The sequence below is a fragment of the Bubalus bubalis genome, chromosome 1, assembly GCF_019923935.1.
Source record: "Bubalus bubalis isolate 160015118507 breed Murrah chromosome 1, NDDB_SH_1, whole genome shotgun sequence".
Taxonomy (NCBI): Eukaryota; Metazoa; Chordata; class Mammalia; order Artiodactyla; family Bovidae; genus Bubalus; species Bubalus bubalis.
Genome location: NC_059157.1, coordinates 43,844,634 through 43,862,578, shown reverse-complemented (window position 1 = coordinate 43,862,578; position 17,945 = coordinate 43,844,634). Strand labels below are relative to the sequence as shown.

General features: G+C 53.1%; 1 protein-coding gene across 7 annotated transcripts in view; it reads left to right on the top strand.

The window, feature by feature from the left end:
• Window positions 1-17,945, top strand: part of DLGAP2 (DLG associated protein 2) — a 635,944-nt gene that overhangs the window by 514,636 nt on the left and 103,363 nt on the right. For all 7 annotated transcript variants that reach the window (XM_044939120.2, XM_044939128.2, XM_044939133.2 and 4 more), the window contains one exon: window positions 4,217-4,282. In XM_044939120.2, coding sequence (XP_044795055.1) covers window positions 4,217-4,282 — 66 coding nt within the window. The remainder of the gene's footprint in view (window positions 1-4,216; window positions 4,283-17,945) is intronic.

Below are 17,945 nucleotides of genomic sequence, written 5' to 3'. Positions count from 1 at the left end.
CTGCTGGGCCAGATGCAGGCGCAGCTGTGACTGGAGCGTGGGAGGAGGGACGGGGAGCTCATCAGTGTCATTGTCCTCGTGAGCGGGGATGGTCCCGAATCTGTGCGGCTGCAAGTCCTCTCATTAGGGGGGCGGCTGAGATGAGGCCTGGAGTGTGCTTTCTGCAGGAGCAGACTTCACAGAGGGTGGAGAATCTAGAGACCGGGCAGGCTTTGTGGGTGCTCCTTCAATGAGCTGAACTCACCCAGCATCTCCTGGTGCATCCAGAGGTAGCTGCCACGTGTCACGCCTGGAGATGAGGTCACGCCCGGAGATGAGGTCACGCCCCACCCCCACCCCCCCGAGGTCATCACTCTGACTCCGCCGCTCCATGTCCATCAGGAGGATGCGCAGTCAGGAGACATTTGCACCTGCAGAACCCACTCTCCCCATCTCCATCTTTAAATAGACAGACAGTAGGGAGGGGTCCCGGAGGGGCTGAGAAGTCCTCACTGGCCTTGCGGCCTCACGTGGCTCAGCAGAGATGCAGCCGTGGGGGAGGTCGGCAGGTGTCCACTGGGGAAAAGTACACAGCCTGAGAGCTGTGAGGTCAGGGTCATTACCAAGGGCTGTGGCCCCACAGCCTCCCGCTAGCTTGAGGAACCACTTCCAAGAGCTGGGGGTCTGGCCAGCATGTGTGCAACCCTGGCAAAGGGTCAGTACGGCCAAGCTCACACCAGGTGGAGGCTCTCCTGGTCACAGGAGCAGACGTCTTAGTTGATGGTTTTAGTGCTCTTCTAAGAAGGGGTGAAGCAAGAATTTGGGTTTTAAAGTCTCCCCCAAATATCTATCTATCTGAAGGCCTGTTAATGAGTTTTCCTGGAGCACAGAGCACCTCCTCCCTGAACTCCTTTCAGGGGGGACTGAAGGTCAACGGCTGCAGAGGCTTGCAGCTCAGTCCTCCTAGAGCCTGATGGCCAGTGACCTTGTGTAATTGGCAGAGGATCTGAGTGAGGCCAGGGGTGCGAGTGAACTCAAAGTGTGCGGGTGGACCAGGTGGATCAGGGGAAGCAAGGATGAGTGGGTGGAACACAGGTGGGCTGAGCTGGACTGAGCCCCGGGCTTGGCTGAAGAGGGGCCCCACCCCCAGAGAGGACCAAGGGCACAGCCGGACTTGGGCGGGTGTGATGAGGGCCTGGGGTCCCCAGTCAGACTTGGAACCTGAATTTAATCACAAAGCTTCAAGTGCTGCTGCCCTCATTTCACATGCCGAGTTGTCCCAGCCACAGTGGGAGTGGGCGTGGCTCTCCCCGGGATGTCCTGGGGGGGGGATGTGTCACAGCCGCTCTTGGGCTCTGCAGGGGAGCTCTGAGGGCAGCAGAAGGGGGAGCAGACATGCCACAACACCGCCTCTTACCCCCAGGCTCCCAGACTTTGCCCACAGCATCCTTTCTCCTCCTGGGAATTCTGTGCAGACTTCATTTGAAAATACCCCTCAGACCCTTGATTCTGCAGGGACTGCGGGGGAGTCACACTACAGTCGGGCAGGTGGCTTGGTAACCCCACCTGCTGGGAAGCGCAGCGGCCCGGCGGTCCTGGGCCATCCTGACTTCCCAAGACTGAAAGGATGGCCGCGCCTCACAGCCACATCCCGGGATTACACCCGGGGAGATGGTGGTGACTGGTGGACATAATGGGGTGGGGAGCCCACAGTGCTGCACGCCTGGCGGCGGCAGGGAAAACACATGCGCGGAGCTCGGGAGAGGAGCCGGGCCGGGAGCGGGCCTTCTCCCCTCCCCGTGTCCCCGGTGACGCCACCCCCTCTCTGTCCTCCGTCCTCACTGCAGCGGTGATGCCCTGACACCTGGAGCACGCTTGTAAGACTTGACCCCTGACCCCTCAGGAGGGGCGCCAGAGGGAGGGGCGCCAGAGGGAGGGGGAGGGCCCACTCCACCCTGTGCCCCGCCCTGCCCCACCCTGCCCAGTGCCCCGCCCCTGTCCAGCCCTGTGCCCTGCCCCTGTCTGGCCCTGTGCCCCGCCCCCACCCGTGCACCACCGGCGCCCTCTTCTGGGTCACCTCCCACCGTCTCGTCCTGCTGTGGACGCCCTGACTGGCCCTCAGGTGGCCCCGCGCGCACGGGCTACACAGTGCCCAAGTCAGGGTTCTGGGCTGGCCTGAGTGTCGAGAACGCGGGGCGTGAGCTGAGGGGACAAAGCCAGCAGTGAGGCAGGGCTGGAGCCGCTGGTGATGCCGGCGCGGCTCTAAGGGAAGCCCACTTGGCCAGGCTGTAGAGCCAGAAGCAGGCGTCGAAGGTGTTTGCCCTCGGCCTGAGCTCCACGTGTGCAGCTGAAGGGTTTTCCCGAGACTCCCTTCATCGTGACTGGAGCAGGGACGAGCCACTGGTCACATCCGCCTCACGACCCAGGGCTGACCTTTGCTCGCCGCGGGTCCTTCCGTGTCCTCCGATGATGAGACCTACCTGCCCTGGTAGGAGGCCGCTGGTGGGTGGTACACGCTGGGCTCTGTCTGTCCGTCCACATCCGCTGGGCATTTTGTCATTGTGTGACGTCAGCTCATAGTTCAAGTTCATACTGTAAAAACTTGTCCCTTTGTTTCTGTGCTTGTGTGTGTTTGAGGAGAACAAATGGGATCTGAATCTAAGGCTCCTTGTTTCAGTTTATCCTCCTTTATTCTCAGTGACCCACCTCATGTAGACGGTTTTCAAGTTAATAACACTGACCACGTGAACATGGTCTCCATGGCAACTGTATTTAATTAGCACTCCACATCCTTTTGCATTATGCTTCTAAACAAATGAAACGTGGCATCTTCAGTTTCGTATTATCTTTAATGCGGTCACCTGACTGGCCAACTTTGTCATTGATGGCTTATTAGCAGGAAAACAGGACTTCAGATGTGCAGAAAGTCCTCCTAGCCATTACAAATGGGGCATACTGAATTATGTGAAATATTTCAAATGAGCTCTTTTGCAAAGTACTTACCCCAATCCAGACAGACATTTATGAGACATGTAGACACATATAAGGCTTGTACTTTAAAAGAAGCACCTGGGAGACTCCATAAGATGAAAGACCATCATGATTAACCCGAGGCGTGAGCACAGCTATGAGTACCTTTCACAGCCAGACCTCCCACCTTCTCCCTTAGTGTCCTATATACTCACTGCAAGTGGGCTTTGCCTTTTTGCTGGTTTGGAGATGATAAAAATGTCAGTGAGGTGATCAATAGTGTCCTAAAATGAAGCCTTCTGTGACTGTAACGTGTAACTGTATTCGGGATTGATAGAAGGATGTAATTACCAGGATGTTGGACACCTACATGAATGCAGGTCTGAATATGTAATTCTATTTAGAGTCATATTGTAGAAATACGGGCCCAAATGATGGTACATATATGAACCTTACCTGAAGCACCCCATCCCTGGCTGTCTGCACCCACTCCCCCTGGCATGGGGCAGATGTCCCTGGGCCGCCTAGCAGCTCTAAAGGAGCCCAGAGCAACCAGCAGACAGAAGCGCCCAGCTCACTGAGTGAGCCCCGTTCAGATGGCCACTGGCGTCTCTGGGTCCAGCTCCCTGGGTCCAGCTGGACAAACAGCCAGGCCTTTCAGCTCTTTGGCTTCGCTGTCCATCTGGGAAGGGAGGGCCAGGTAGAGATGACCCCCAAGGCCTTGTACATCACATACTGCTAAGATGCAGCATCCGTTTCTATGCTGACCACAGAGCTGATAATGGAAAATCAATGCCAGGACCTGGGATGTTCTCCCAACAGAAGGAAATGAGATATGAACAAAAGTGACCTAAGATGAACTAGTATTCACAAGAGAACAGTGACTGCAGACATTCAGTTTGGCAGAATAGGCTTCTAGACAACAGAGGGGCCTCCTCAGGGGCGTGCGGGTCTCACCAGGGCTCACTAGCCCACGTGGGCTGAGCAGCTGGGTTTGCAGAATCCTGTCCACAGACAGAGAATCTGTAGGAACCCGGAGCGCAGCCGAGACCCCTTGCACGGCCCCCAGAGCGGGTGCCTTCGTGGGGCAGACGTGCACCTGCCACCGCAGGGCTATCATCAGAAAAGTGCTGGCTCCTGCACTTTTGGCCCCCGATGCCAGCGCAGGTCATGGGCATCTGCATGGGTGGGAAAGCACGTCCCGTGCTGAGATCTTCGGAGGGGAGCGTGGAGCTGCACTGAACCATGACTGTCTCTCTCTTTGCAGAGGAGGAGGGCGCGGACCTGGCCCAGCCGGGCATCAGCTTCCCGGGGCCGGCTGAGGACGACCCAGGTAGAGTACCCCACGCCGGGCGCTGCTCGGGGCACCGGCACCCTGCTTTGTAAGGGCTTCACGTGTACAGTTGCCCTCAGGGCTCCTAGTCAGAACCAAGTAGATGTGGTGAGAGCTTTTCCTAAATAGCAGTTTGTAAACACCATGGGTGCTCTAGGTGAGAACACATTGTTTCAGATCATCATGGATGAATTATTAAATAGTTATTACTGTTAATTATTATTATTCGGAGAAGGCATTAAGGCCGCAGTAACATAATTGAGACGTGTCTACATGTGTAGAATGAGATCCCTCTCCTTTCCTCCTCCTTCTAAAACTCTCAGTCAATCTGAGGGAGGGAAAGGCTGTTTGATTTGCATTTTTTTCGGGTAACTGTTACTTGACATTAAACAGCTGAATTCTCCAGGCGAGGCCAGCTCCACTGTGGTTTGGATGCTGAGTGCAATTATGTGCTTGCTTCCAAATTACTGTCATACTCTATTTTCCCCAGTGCTCATTAAAATCACGTGCAAATTTTATTTTTATGCACCATGGACACAGTGAAGCTGGAACCAGACTCAGCCATCACCGTTTGACATGGAGTCGGGCTTACATAAAATGGGGCAAGTGCTCCTGCTGGAAACAAGGAGTGTTGGATAAATGCAGCGTCAAACGGTTGAACGGCATCCACATGAAACTTAGCTGAGAATACACGCCCTCTCCGTGGCTCAGGGCTCCTGGACGTCCACCTAATGAGATTATTCACCCGAAGGACTTTCAGCTGCCCCCGGCTTCTCACGCCAGTCTGCCGTGGCTGCACTGAGGCCAGCTTATGCATCATAAGTCTGCTTTCTATTCTATTTGAATTTTGAATTTTCTTAATCTGTATCCAGTCTTTAGCCAGTGATATGTTTCTCATTGATTGGCTTCAAGAATAATATTGAAATCACAGGAGTTCTCTTGTGTATAGCTGTGTTTTCTTTAAAAGGAAATTAGAACCAGAAAAAGTTTGCTTTTCAATGTAAAATTGTGAAACCAGGGGTAGTCCTAAAGGAATGAAAGTATGTTACTGGTTATGATTGAGCTAGAAATTGATTTCCAACTGGCCAGTTTAACCAAGCCTTTCTCTATCTGGAAATCGGCCAATACAATTATTTATTGTAAAAACTCCTTCTTAGAAGGAGTTCTGGCTATGTTGTTGGAATGAATCCGCATGCGATGGTTTTGGTTTCACTCTGTGAAGCTTCCGGATGAAAGGGTGACTCGTGGGCTGTCTATCTCCTGAGACATTGATGGTAACTCACCTGTGTTTGTCCTGGGTGTGATGTGATCAGCATCACTACTGTGTCTGTGGCAGCCACCCATTTCTGTAGCGGGACTTGGCACCCTGAGGTTACGTCTCCATGTCCATGGTGGGGAGTCCTGGGGGCTGATGCAGGGGCTGCATCCACCCAGGAGCTGACCCTCTGGGTGGGCGCAGTCCGTGGGGTGCTGTGTTCCCTGGGCCAGCCCAGCCCGAGTGCGGGGGCCTGGCTCTCATTGTTGGGGAGAAGCCACTACACCATTAGGGACAGAAGGTGCTTAGTGGGCCGTCTCTGCAGTCTGGATGTGAGGGGAGGGTTGGCGCCTCCAGTGAGCAGAACAGGCATGCTTCGAAGGACTTGGGGAGACACCAGCTGGAGGATGTGGTGACTTGGCCACAGAGTCACTCTGGGAATGTTGCCCCGTCCCCACGTGGTCACCACGGAGGCCCCATCAGCCATCAGGCGACTCAGGAGAGAGCCACGTGGCTGCTGGACCAGCTGTGGCTCCGGGCAGCAGTGTGCCCACAGGAGCAGGGCCCAGGGGTCTCGAGCAGCCCACCCACTGAAATCCGAAGGCGCAACCCGCCTCTCATGGTCAGCATCACCTGGGGGCATGTGGGCACTGGTTCCCGGTGGGATTGTTGTCTGTAAGCAGTCTCTAGTGACTCCATCTCGTGCCTCAGGCCAGGGACACGGCGTAGAGCATGTGCAAGCATCGTTTATAGAAGGTTCCTGAAAGGAAGGGAGGAAAGAACAGAGGGAGAAAGGAAGGTGAGAAGGTCTGAGCTATGTTCCCAGTGCTGCTACAGTAAGTAACTGGGAGCAGACATCGTCATTTTAGACATTTTCCAAACTGAGTTTTCTAGTTTCCTCATCTCTAAATCAAGAAGGTGAAAATGGACAAGTTTTTAAAGGCTCTTCTGAGCTTCTGATTCTACCATGTTGCATTAAAATTTAGAACACTTCCTAATGATGTGGACGCTGTTGTGGTGAAATGAGTCGCCACCATTTACAAAACTCAGACGTTTTACTGCCTGGTGGAGGTTAAAGGCATAAAACAGCGGAGGAACTCTGCCTCTGGTCCCATTCAAGATCCTGCTTATTTTTCTTAACTGGCCTCAATTTCAAAAGCGCCAAGGACAGGTGTGTGACATTCACTGAAAACCCTTAAATTTTCTTTAGTGACAGGTGAGTGAAGTCATCTTTTTGGAGATGAGACCCACACTCCTTGCCTTTAGCCATTTCAGGGCTCAGACGTTCTCTCTGAAGGGTGTCGTGTGTGAAAAGTAACTTTATGATGGGCAAAATGGCCATGAAAGAGGAAGATAAAGAAGGTTTCTGTGAAATTAATCTAAAGTCAGTGATAAAAGTGCATTAATGCCACACATTCAAAGTGACTACAAAGGAAGAGCAAACCCACTTTTCCCATAAGAAGCATTTCAAGAGAAGACTCTCAGAGGCAGTGAAATTAAATTGCCTGCCAGTGATTTTTGTGACATTGGCTCAGTTATAGGAGATGTGATTTCTAATAGTGGCTTTTCTTCATTCCCGTGAATGCTATGTTTAAGTCGGTTGTGATGAGTTGGTGATTTATAAGCATTTATGAGGACTGTTCTGTTGAACCAAACTTTGCACCGGCAAGTCAATTACAAACTGAAATGAAAAAAAAAAAAAAAAAGGTGGACGAAATGATCAAAGAATGTTAAGCAAATATTATGTGAGACAAAACACGGAGAAAAAGGACATACTGTGAAACTTTAAAAATACCTGAATGTAAAATAACAGCTGCCAATACCTAAAGCCTTCTTCAGGATGGGTGCAGGTTGTGAAAATATTTTAATAAAGCACATTACATGGCATTGTTAAGGTCTGCACACCATGTAACTGCGTGACTATCTCATAGTAATCTGACACATAACTCATTTCAAAAGAAGTGCCCTTTCAGAACTCCTTTTTGCGTCCTTTTATAATAGCCCCTCAATGTACATATAGAGGTGTAACTCTGCAACTTGAGCAGCATCCACACTTAATTCCTTCAGGTAAATTTCTAGAAGTTTCTAGAAACAGTGGACACGGTGCCTCACCACATTTGTGTCTGGACGGTGACATATCCACTTACTGCATCCTTCCATCCTGCCACCTCAGGGCACCCCCCCCTTGCCCCTGTCCACTGCAGAGCCCTCCAAGGGGATCCCCGCACCCTGGAAAGTGTGACATCCCTTGTCAGAAGCTTCAGAAAATGAAAGGTCACATGCCAGCTGGCAAGGGGACCGTCCAAAACATGTATCTTATTTGGTAACTTCATGTTAAAACTTAATTTCTGCACAAATCAAAATCAGTCTTAAGAGTTACCAATACTTGTTTCTGTGGCAATCAGGAGACTGTGTTTCTTCATCTGCATTCCTGGAGTGTGCGCCCAAGCTCTTCCCTGAGCATCAGTGTTTAACTTACACGGTTCCCGAGCCTTGATGCTACAGGGTGAATTACGGCTCCTCTCCTGGCCGATTCCCTTCTCGAACAGTAAATCTATCGACTCATTCCCACCTCGGAGACTGCGTGTGTGGCTTTGTCTTACTCCATTTCAGCTGCTGTTAAAAAAAAAAAAAGTGCCACAGACTGGGGGCTTGTAAAGAGCGGGCATTTATTTCTCCAGCTCTGGAGGCTGGGGGTCAGGGCAGAGTGCGGGCAGAGGCAGTGTCAGGGAGGACCCGCTTGCTGGATCACGGAGGGCTCTGCTCACTGTGTCCTCCCATGGAGGCGGGGCTGGGGGCTCCCGGGGGTCTCTGCTGTCAGGGCACTGGTCCTCCCACACCCGTGACCTCATCACCTCCCAAAGGCCCCCTCCTGACACCACGACCTTGCAGCTTAGGGAACAGCAGACTGCCTTCTTCCACACAACAGTCGCTCGGGCTTTTCTGCCCTGAAGAGCGTGCCACCATGCACCACCGGCAGGATGCCTGACTCTGCAGCCCCCATGTGGCCGAGGAGGAGTCGGAAAGAAGCCAGCACATCACCTCTGTGTGTACGAGAGAAACGAACTCAGTCCTGCAAGGGGCACTGATGGCATTCATTGAAACGCGGCAGACCTGGGGCCAGAGAGCCTGCTGAGGAGGGCTGCTTCCATCACCGTCTCAGGGACAAGCCCGTTTCCAGACACGGAGGAGCAGCAAGGCTGTTCCTGCCACCAAACCCGAGGGCCGAGGGGCCCGTGCCGTGGGACAGGCCCCTTTCCAGGGCTCGGGGGTGCAGACAGAGAGGGCTGTGTGGGCACTGGGTTGCCCCTGAACTTGGAAGACAGGCCCTGACTCCCTGACAGAGGTCTGGCTTCCTCAGAGTTATTCTAGAAATCAACCTCCATGGCTCCTAACCTCATCTGCAAACACTGAAAGCAGGGATTCCAAGACTGCTTTTTGATTTTGAGGATTTGCATGTGTGTAAGGGTTTGCCTCTTCAACTGCCTGTGACTCAGAAGCACACATCCGTTCAGACCCAAGTCAGAAGTCACCCGGACATGTGTCTGTCTTGTCATGTAGACAGACGCTTAGGTAGAAACAGGGCGGCGTTCTGATCTGTTTGGGGATCGCGCTTGTGAAGCCTGGCGTCCGGACGTAGAAAGTGAGTGGAAGTGAGCAGTCAGCTGGCGGGGGTGAGGCCAGGCTTCTGGAGGAGCTCTGTGGTCTGTGAAAATGAGGAGCAGACGCACTGGGGCTGTGAGAAGTCTCACCGGTGCTCAGCGGTTGTCACACCCCGTGTTTATTGTTGTCATCGAGAGTGAGGTGGTCACTGGTGTGCTTCTCAGTCACTCGGTCTTGTCCTACTCTTTTGCTGTTGTTGCTGCTTAGTCACGAAGTCGTGTCCAACTCTCTGCAACCCCGTGGACTGTAGCCCACCAGGCTCCTCTGTCCATGGGGTTCTCCAGGCAAGAATACTGGAGTGGATTGCCATTCCCTCCTCCATGGGACCTTCCCCACTCAGGGATCGAACCCATATCTCCTGCATTGCAAGGCAGGTTCATTACTACTGAGCCACCAGGGAAGCCCTTGGCAGTTAGCAGTCCAAGGAACAGAATGAAAAAGGAAAGGGAAAGGGGCTTAGGTGGCTCCAAAGACCTGTGCAGTGCTTCCTGCTGCTGATGGGCACCTCCTCCAGTGAGCCAAACCCCACAGCATCCTCAGGACACCTGTGCGGGGACTGAAGCCCACAGAGGTCAGCGCTTGTCCTAGGTCACTGATAAAAGAGCAGTCGCTCTGAATCTGAGCTAAACCAGGGTGGAATCATTCTACCCCTTGGATCTTCCTTCTCCAAGAAACCAAAATATCCTACATCCCATCCAGTGTATCCAGTTTATAAACAAAAAGCAACCATGCATTTGGCACCTGAACTTGAGCTGTTCTGTGGTTGAGGATAAGTTAGGCCTAGACATGGAACCGACAGGTGCACGTGAGGGGGTGCTCTATCTGCTTGCTCAGTTGCTGTCAAGAATTGGACATATCTCCATGTTTGTTCCAGCTTCGCAACCAGAAAGTGCCCTCCAGGCCACAACTTAATTCAGCTGAAAGCCATTGCTATGAACAAGCATTCCTATCACCACCAGAGAATGGAGCTGAAAGGGTTTCCACCAATGAGGTCCTCAGGATGGCGGCTGCATTGCTTATTGTGCCGTGTGGATGGAATTGGACCCCGAAGTCTGTTTAGTCATTTAAAACAGAAATGTTACACTCCGTCTTTTCAAGTGGAACAAAAAGCATGCATATTTTATGTCAGCGCTAGCTTTCCCAAATCATAGATCTGATTGAAAAATAAATGCTAGCTGTGATTAGCATTAAACTTGTAACTACCAATGTGCAGAAGCCTCTTTGAATCCACGCCCTGAGACTCACGCGCATCACCTCGGCGGCAGGATGAAGGCCGGGGCCCCTGCCCCACCCCAAGGCTCCCACGCGGCACAAGGGGCCCTGGGCAGAGGGACCGCAGTGAAACTCCCTGTGCAAACCGCAGAAAGCAGTTACACGACAGGACAAGCATATGACCCAATACACAAATGTTAAATATAACAATGCCCTATAAACTAAAAATAACCCAGTAATTGTGTTTACACTTATCCTGACAGTATAATCAAAGTTACTTATTTCACACAATTTCCTAAGCATAAGATCACTCTTTCTGCAAATTGTGGTTAAACTACCAGAGGTATTAGGGATGGAGGTTAAAGGATATTTGCTCCATCCACTATTCTTCCTTGAACCTTAATGCCCAGATACTTAACAATACTCTAATACAATTAAAGTATTACAGATTCTCTTATTTTTAGAAAATTAGAGTCCCAAATTCTCAGGTTTCCCTCAGGCTTCACTGTATACTCTTATTAAGTGAAGCCAAGACTCACAGTAGACCGAACAGGAAAACACCCACACTCAAGGTTGTTAATAATTAAAAACAGTGCACCAACTGGTCTTGTCAAGCAGTTCGCTTTGCTGAAAATTCTGTGGACTGCAGCTGATTGCAGATGCCCACGCACACTAGCTTGTGCGCGCGAGCTCACTGCCACGTCCATGAAGCCAAGACCAGGAAACACTAGTAACTTTTACGCATTCGTCTGAAGACGCATGAGACAAACTGTGTGTAAGTTATTAATAACATTTCCTAAAGGAAAGTTGGCACCCAAGTCTCTAATCTGGCTTCCCCGTGACCCTGGCTCTAGCCTGGGAGGTGAGCGTGTAGCCAAGCTGCTCTAAGTGTTCACACTGTCGTCTCAGGGGCATAGGGGAGGGGACAGGAGGGTCCACATGGCCCTGGCTGGCGTGGGGTCCCTGCACAGAGGCAGCCCCATGTCCTCCAGCCTGGCGGGAGGAGGAAGAGAGGAAAGAGATGCTATACCGTCACGGGGAGCTGGCCATCACCAGCACCCGCCATCTGTGCACGCACCAGCCTGTCACCACCCAGCATACGCCTGCCGCCCAGAGACAGATGCTGGCTGGAAACTGACGAGGAGACAGAGCTCCTGAGCCCAGAAATGATGGTGAGTCTCCTGAGCTTGTCTGCGGGCACAGCCTGGCGGGAACCACAGCCTTCCTCGGTTAAAGCTCCTAATTATGCTCCAGTCCTCGAAACTAGAAGGTGCGCTCTTTAGTCAATAATCACAGAGCCAAGGGAAGTGATGGAACCATGCCGAGGGGTCAGGGCCCGTCTCCCAGCCCCGACCAGGCTCACACCATGATAAACAGCACAGTGTCCAACCCTGCAGAGTCGGAGATCCAGCCAGCCACCCCCCGTCAAGGAGGCACTGAAACCCTGCCATGTAAAAATGGCCGTTTAGATCCGGACGCAAAAGATGCCAATAACCCTGCGTGTTTTCTGAAAATCCTTGATTCCTCAGGCTGCGCAGGGGCTTTGGCTTTCTTTAACAGAGCACAATCGGGCGCCCCCTGCAGAGAAGGCCGCCACTGAGCTGAGCGGTCGGGGTGAGCATGGGGCCGGAGTTCAGGTGGACATGGAGGGGGCGGGGAAGCAGAGTCGGGTGCGATGAAGATGTCCACGTGCTGCATGCTAAGTCGCTTCAGTCGTGTCCAACTCTTCTGACCCTGTAGACTGTGGCCCACCAGTCTCCTCTGTCCGTGGAATTCTCCAGACAAGAATACCAGAGTGGGTTGCTGTGCCCTCCTCCAGGGGATCTTCCCGACCCAGGGATGGGACCCACATCTGTTACATCTGCCTGCATTGGCAGGCGGGTTCTTTACTGCCAGTGTCCACAATTAGTCAGAAATAAGAATATCTGTCCAGTGCAGGGTGTCCTCTCCTGGCCCGCAGGCCGCCCACTGTGCAGCCGAGGGTGTCCTTGGGACAGAAGACGAGGGCGGGGTGAGACGGACTCCCCTCGGCTGGTAGATGCAGGAGCCCTGGCCCATGCGGGGAGGTCGGCCTCAGAGCCGGAGAAGCAGGAGCCGGCTCACCAGAGCTCCCGCCCAGGAGGACCCAGCCCAGCTGCTGTCTGTCTGCACTGTCCCCCAGCGGGATCTAGTTCAGATTTCCAAGCCCCACAATCTAAGATAAATGTACAATAAATATTTAGGTGTACAATCTGTTTTCTGTTAATGTTTATAAAAGGCTTAAGGTCTGTATCCAGATTCTTTTTTTCTTTTTTACATCTGAATATCTAGTTGTTCCAGGACAATTTGTTTTTTAAAAAAACAAAACCTATTCTTTCTCCATTGAATTTCCTGTTCTTCCTCAGATCAGTGACTGTACTTGTGTGGTCTGTCTCCTGGCTCTCTGCTCTGTTCCACTGATCCATGTGTCTGTTCTTTCCCAACCCCATGCTGTCCTAAGGACTGTAGTTTGGTAGTGAGTCCTGCCGGCAGGCAGCCAGTCCTCTACTTTTCTCTCCCCCTCAGTATTACGTGGCTATTCTGAGTCTCCTGCCTCTCTTTATAAACTTTGTAATCCAAGTATCATTCTGACTGGGATTGCCCAGTAGTGAGGAACTGATATTGTGGCAATATTGAGTCTTCCTGTGATATGCATAACTATGACCAACCTAGACAGCATATTAAAAAGCAGAGACATTACTTTGCCAAAAAAGGTCCTTCTAGTCAAAGCTATGGTTTTTCCTGTGGTTATGTATGGATGTGAGAGTTGGACTATAAAGAAAGCTGAGCACTGAAGAATTGATGCTTTTGAACTGTGTTGTTGGAGAAGACTCTTGAGAGTCCCTTGGACTGCAAGGAGATCCGACCATTCCATCCTAAAGGAGATCTGTCCTGAATATTCATTGGAAGGACTGATGCTGAAGCTTAAACTCCAATACTTTGGCCACCTGATGCAAAGAACTGACTCATTGGAAAACACCCTGATGCTGGGGAAAATTGAGGGCAGGAGGAGAAGGGGATGACAGAGGACGAGATAGTTGGATGGCATCACCGACTTGATGGACATGACTTTGAGAAAGCTCCAGGAGATGGTGAAGGACATGGAAGCCTGGTGTGCTGTGGTCCATGGGGTCGCAAAGAGCTGGACATAACTTAGTGAATGAACAAACAACAACAAATCAATATACATGAAATAGCTCTTCATTTATTTAGATCTTCTTTGATTTCTTTCATCAGAATTCTGTAGTTTTCCTCATATAGACCTTGTATACATTTTATTAGACTTACACTATTATTTCATTTTTTGATACCAGTATAAATGGCTTTGCATTTTTAATTTCAAAATCCTATTGCTCACTGCTAGTATGTAAGACAGCAGTTAACTTTTCAGTGTTAACCTTGTATTCTGCAACCTTGCTGTAATCATATGTTATTTCCAGGAATTTTTTAATTGATTCTTTGAGGTTTTCTACATGGAAAACCATGTCATTTGCAAAAAACAAGGATTTTTTTTCTTCCTTCGCAATCTGTATACTTTTTATTTCCTCTTTTTGGTCTCGTTACATTAGCTGAGACTTCCAGTATGATGTGGTGAGGGTCATCCTTACCTTGTTCCCAATTTAGCTGGAAAACATATGGTTCCTCACCGAGAAGTGGTATTAACAGTAGGTTTCCACTCGTGTGTTTTACCGAGTTGAAGTCCCCTTCTGTTCATAGTTTACTGAGAGTTTTTATTGTACGTGGGGGTTGGACTTTGTCAGGTGCTTTTTTTTGCATCTATTGATATGATCACATGATTTTTCTTTTTATACTTGCTGATGCGGGGATTACATCATTGATTTTTAAATTTGGAACCAATCCTGCATACTTGAAATCAGTCCCGCTTGGTCAGAGTCATCAGTGTGCACAACCCCCCGTCTGTGGCTTGGAGGGAAGTCGCCAAACGCAGTGAATGCTGAGCACTGAGGACAGAGCAGTGCTGGAGGCCGGGGGACTCGGTCAGTCACCATGTCCCTTCTCGACTCCTCCATCGTGAAGAATTTTGCTAGTGTGGTATCTCCAGTGACAGAGAGGTTCCTTTTTGCCAGAGACTGTGTTCCATTGGTGTGTCTCGGTCCCTACCTCTCCCCAGCCTCGAGTGACGGGGGTCAGCCAGACACGGAGAAGGTTGACTGCATTCTGTTGGTGGACCCAGGAGCAGGTCAAGAGAGTCGGACTTCAGGACAGTAATCTTGGGGACCTTCCTTTGGTTTGGCCAGTAAACACGTAGGAAGCTCACACCAGGTGCCGAGAACACAGGCCCTGGGCTCGGGGTTTGTGGCCACCAGCACGCTTCTCGTCCCTGGGAGGTCCCCCATCAGTACAGGGGTACCAATGCCTCCGTGTGTGGCCGTCATTAGGACTGAGGTAACAGGGTAAGCAGCCGGCAGAATGTGGGATTGCAGTGCAGAGGCTTCTGTTTGGGCAGAAAGAAGAAAAATGAGCAAGCAGCATGAAGAGATGGAAATTACCTATTCTGGATAATAATTCAAAAACTTTCAGGTTTTATGGCATTAAATGTTTCCCAAACAAATAAATCATATTAACTATCAAACAACAATCATTTATCCTTCCTGTAGTCTTGTGTGAAAAAATATGATGTGACAAATTTTGGAACAAAACACCGAAGACTAGCTCTGCAGAGAAGGGTACAGCTTTGCACTTTCTCCTCTGTCTTTACCATAACTGTGTGGGATACAGAGGCGGAGGCAAGGGGAAGATGGCTGTCCAAGGAGTGAGCGTTGCTGGCATCCAGGCAGTGCTAGAGACCAGCAGGACAACCTTAGAGGTCACCTCACTGGCCCCCCATAGAGGCCTCTCACAGAATGAGCTGGGGGAGGGCACAGTCCCCCTGGGCTCTCAGGGACCCCAGAACATTAAGACACGACCCTTCAGTGGGACAGTCAGGGGGCATCACGGCCTCTGTGCTTTCCTGCCCATAGGGAGAGTGGACCCGGTCGTCAGCAGCATCCCCAGCCTGCAGCCTCAGACTGCACAGACTTGGCTGCAGGCGGCCCCCACCTAGCACGGCAGCCACGGGGTCTCTGAGCCATCCTGGGTGTTCCACAACAGACCCGTGATGGGGCTGTGGAGCCGCCTGCAGAAGATGCAAGGACGTGGGGTACCAGCCCTGCTCTGCAAGATCCCAAGGCAGAATCCGGGCCGCTTGGAACACAGAGGCTCCGAGAGTTCTGGGAGCACCTGGACCCCACAGGGCAGGACTCAGTGCCTGGTGCTCCAGGGCCTCTGCTCCACGCTGGGTCGGCTCCAGCAGGAGGGACACATGGCTCCTGAGCACCCGCGTCGGCCCTTTGATGAAAGACGAGACCCCGAGCGCATGTCCATTCCAGCCTCTCTCAGCACCTCGCGAACTTAGGGATTTGAATGGAATATGTTGAATGAATCAGCTGAATAAAACAGTTCAGTTGAATGCATTCAGTCAGGAACTGGACTCCTCTCACGGCTCAGGAGTCGTATCCTCAGCGGGGCGCACAGACCGGTCCAGGTCGTGGGAAACCTGGGCCCAGGCTGCAGACCCCGGAGGTGGAGTCAGGTCTCCTCCTGTTCGGGGCTTGGGGAGAGGGAAGTCAGGCTGTGGCGGCTGCAGGAAGCTGCCTCATCTCTGGGATGGTTCGCTGGCCCAGCGGGTCTGTATTCTAGGGGGTGGGCAGGAGCGGCCAAGGGGACTGTCCAGGGTGGGGAGCCTCTGGGCAGCAGGGCCGCGCTGGCCTTGAACCCTGAGGCTGGGCCAGAGCCTGGACTCCATGAGCAGGTACAGGCCTCTGCAGGCAGCCTCCGCAGAGCCTGGGCACAGCCTGGGGCAGGCCCTGGGCTCACACTGCCGGGTCAAGGAGAAAGGGACCGGTTCCTCCCTAAGCTGTGCTTCTGAGAGTACCGAGCCTAAAGTTCCATCCCAGGGACTCAGGCGGTCGCACGGAGGTAGTGCGGACCAGGGCTGGGACCAGGACCAGGGCAGGCACCATGGACCAAGGCAGGCACCATGCACCAGGGTGGGCACCATGGACCAGGGCGGGCACCAGGACCAGGGCAAGCACCACGGACCAAGTCGGGCACCAGGACCAGGGCAGGCAGCATGGACCAGGGTGGGCACCAGGACCATGGCAGACAGCACGGACTAGGGCAGGCACCACGGACTAGCTCGGGCACCAGGACCAGGGCAAGCACCATGCACCAGGTTGGGCACCAGGACCAGGGTGGGCACCATGGATCAGGGTGGGCACCAAGACCAGGGCAAGCACCATACACCAGGTTGGGCACCAGGACCAGGGTGGGCACCAGGATCAGGGCAAGCAGCACGGACTAGGGTGGGCACCGTGGACCACGACGGGCACCATGGACCAGGGTGGGCACTGCAGACTAGGGTGGGGACCAGGATCAGGGAAGGCAGCACAGATCAAGGTGGGCACCAGGACCAGGGTGCCCACCGGGGACCAGGGTGGGCAGCGTGGACCATTGTGGGCACCATGGACCAGGGCGGGCACTGGGACCAGGGTGGGCACCGTGGACCAGGGCAGGCACCACAGATCAGGGCAGGCACCGTGGGCCAGGGCGGGCACCAGGACCATTGTGGGCAGTGTGGACCAGGGCGGGCACCGGGACCAGGGCGGGCACGGGGACCAGGGCGGGGACCAGGATCAGGTCAAGCAGCACGGATTAGGGTGGGCACTGTGGACCACGATGGGCACCATGGACCAGGGCAGGCATTGCGGACTAGGGTGGGGACCAGGACCAGGGCGGGCAGTATGGATCAGGGCAGGCACCAGGACCAGGATGGGCACCGTGGATCAGGGTGGGCACCGTGGACCAGGGCGGGCACCAGGACCATTGTGGACAGTGTGGATCAGGGCGGGCACCGGGACCAGGATGGGCACCATGGATCAGGGTGGGCACCGTGGACCAGGGCGGGCACCAGGACCAGAGCAGGCACCGTGGACCAAGGCAGGCACCGCGGATCAGGGTGGGCACCGTGGACCAGGGCGGGTAGCATGGACCAGGGCAGGCACCGTGGACCTGGGTGGGCACCGGGACCAGGGCAGGCACTGGGACCAGGGTGGGCAGTGTGGACCAGAGTGGGCACCACAGACCTGTGCACATGCGTTTCTTCCTCCCCATCCTGGAGGCTGGACCTGGAGATGGAGGCGCCGCAGGGCAGCCCCAAGGCCTGTCTCCGAGCCGTTTGGACAGCGCTCTCCTCCTGTGGTCGTCCCTCCACGCCTGCCTGTGTCCTGGTCTCCTCCTCTCAGGACACCGTCACGTTGCACTCGGCCTAGCTGGGGACCCTCCCCTCCAGATGCGTCTCCGGCACACAGGCAACAGAACAGGGCCATCAGCGCACTGCCAGAGCAGAGCTGGGAGGGGCTATGGAGTGGGAGACCCCCCCACCCAGCCCCAGCAGCTTTCCTATCCTCCTTTCTCTTGCTTCATGTTTAAATTTTTTAATTTTACTTCCCTTTC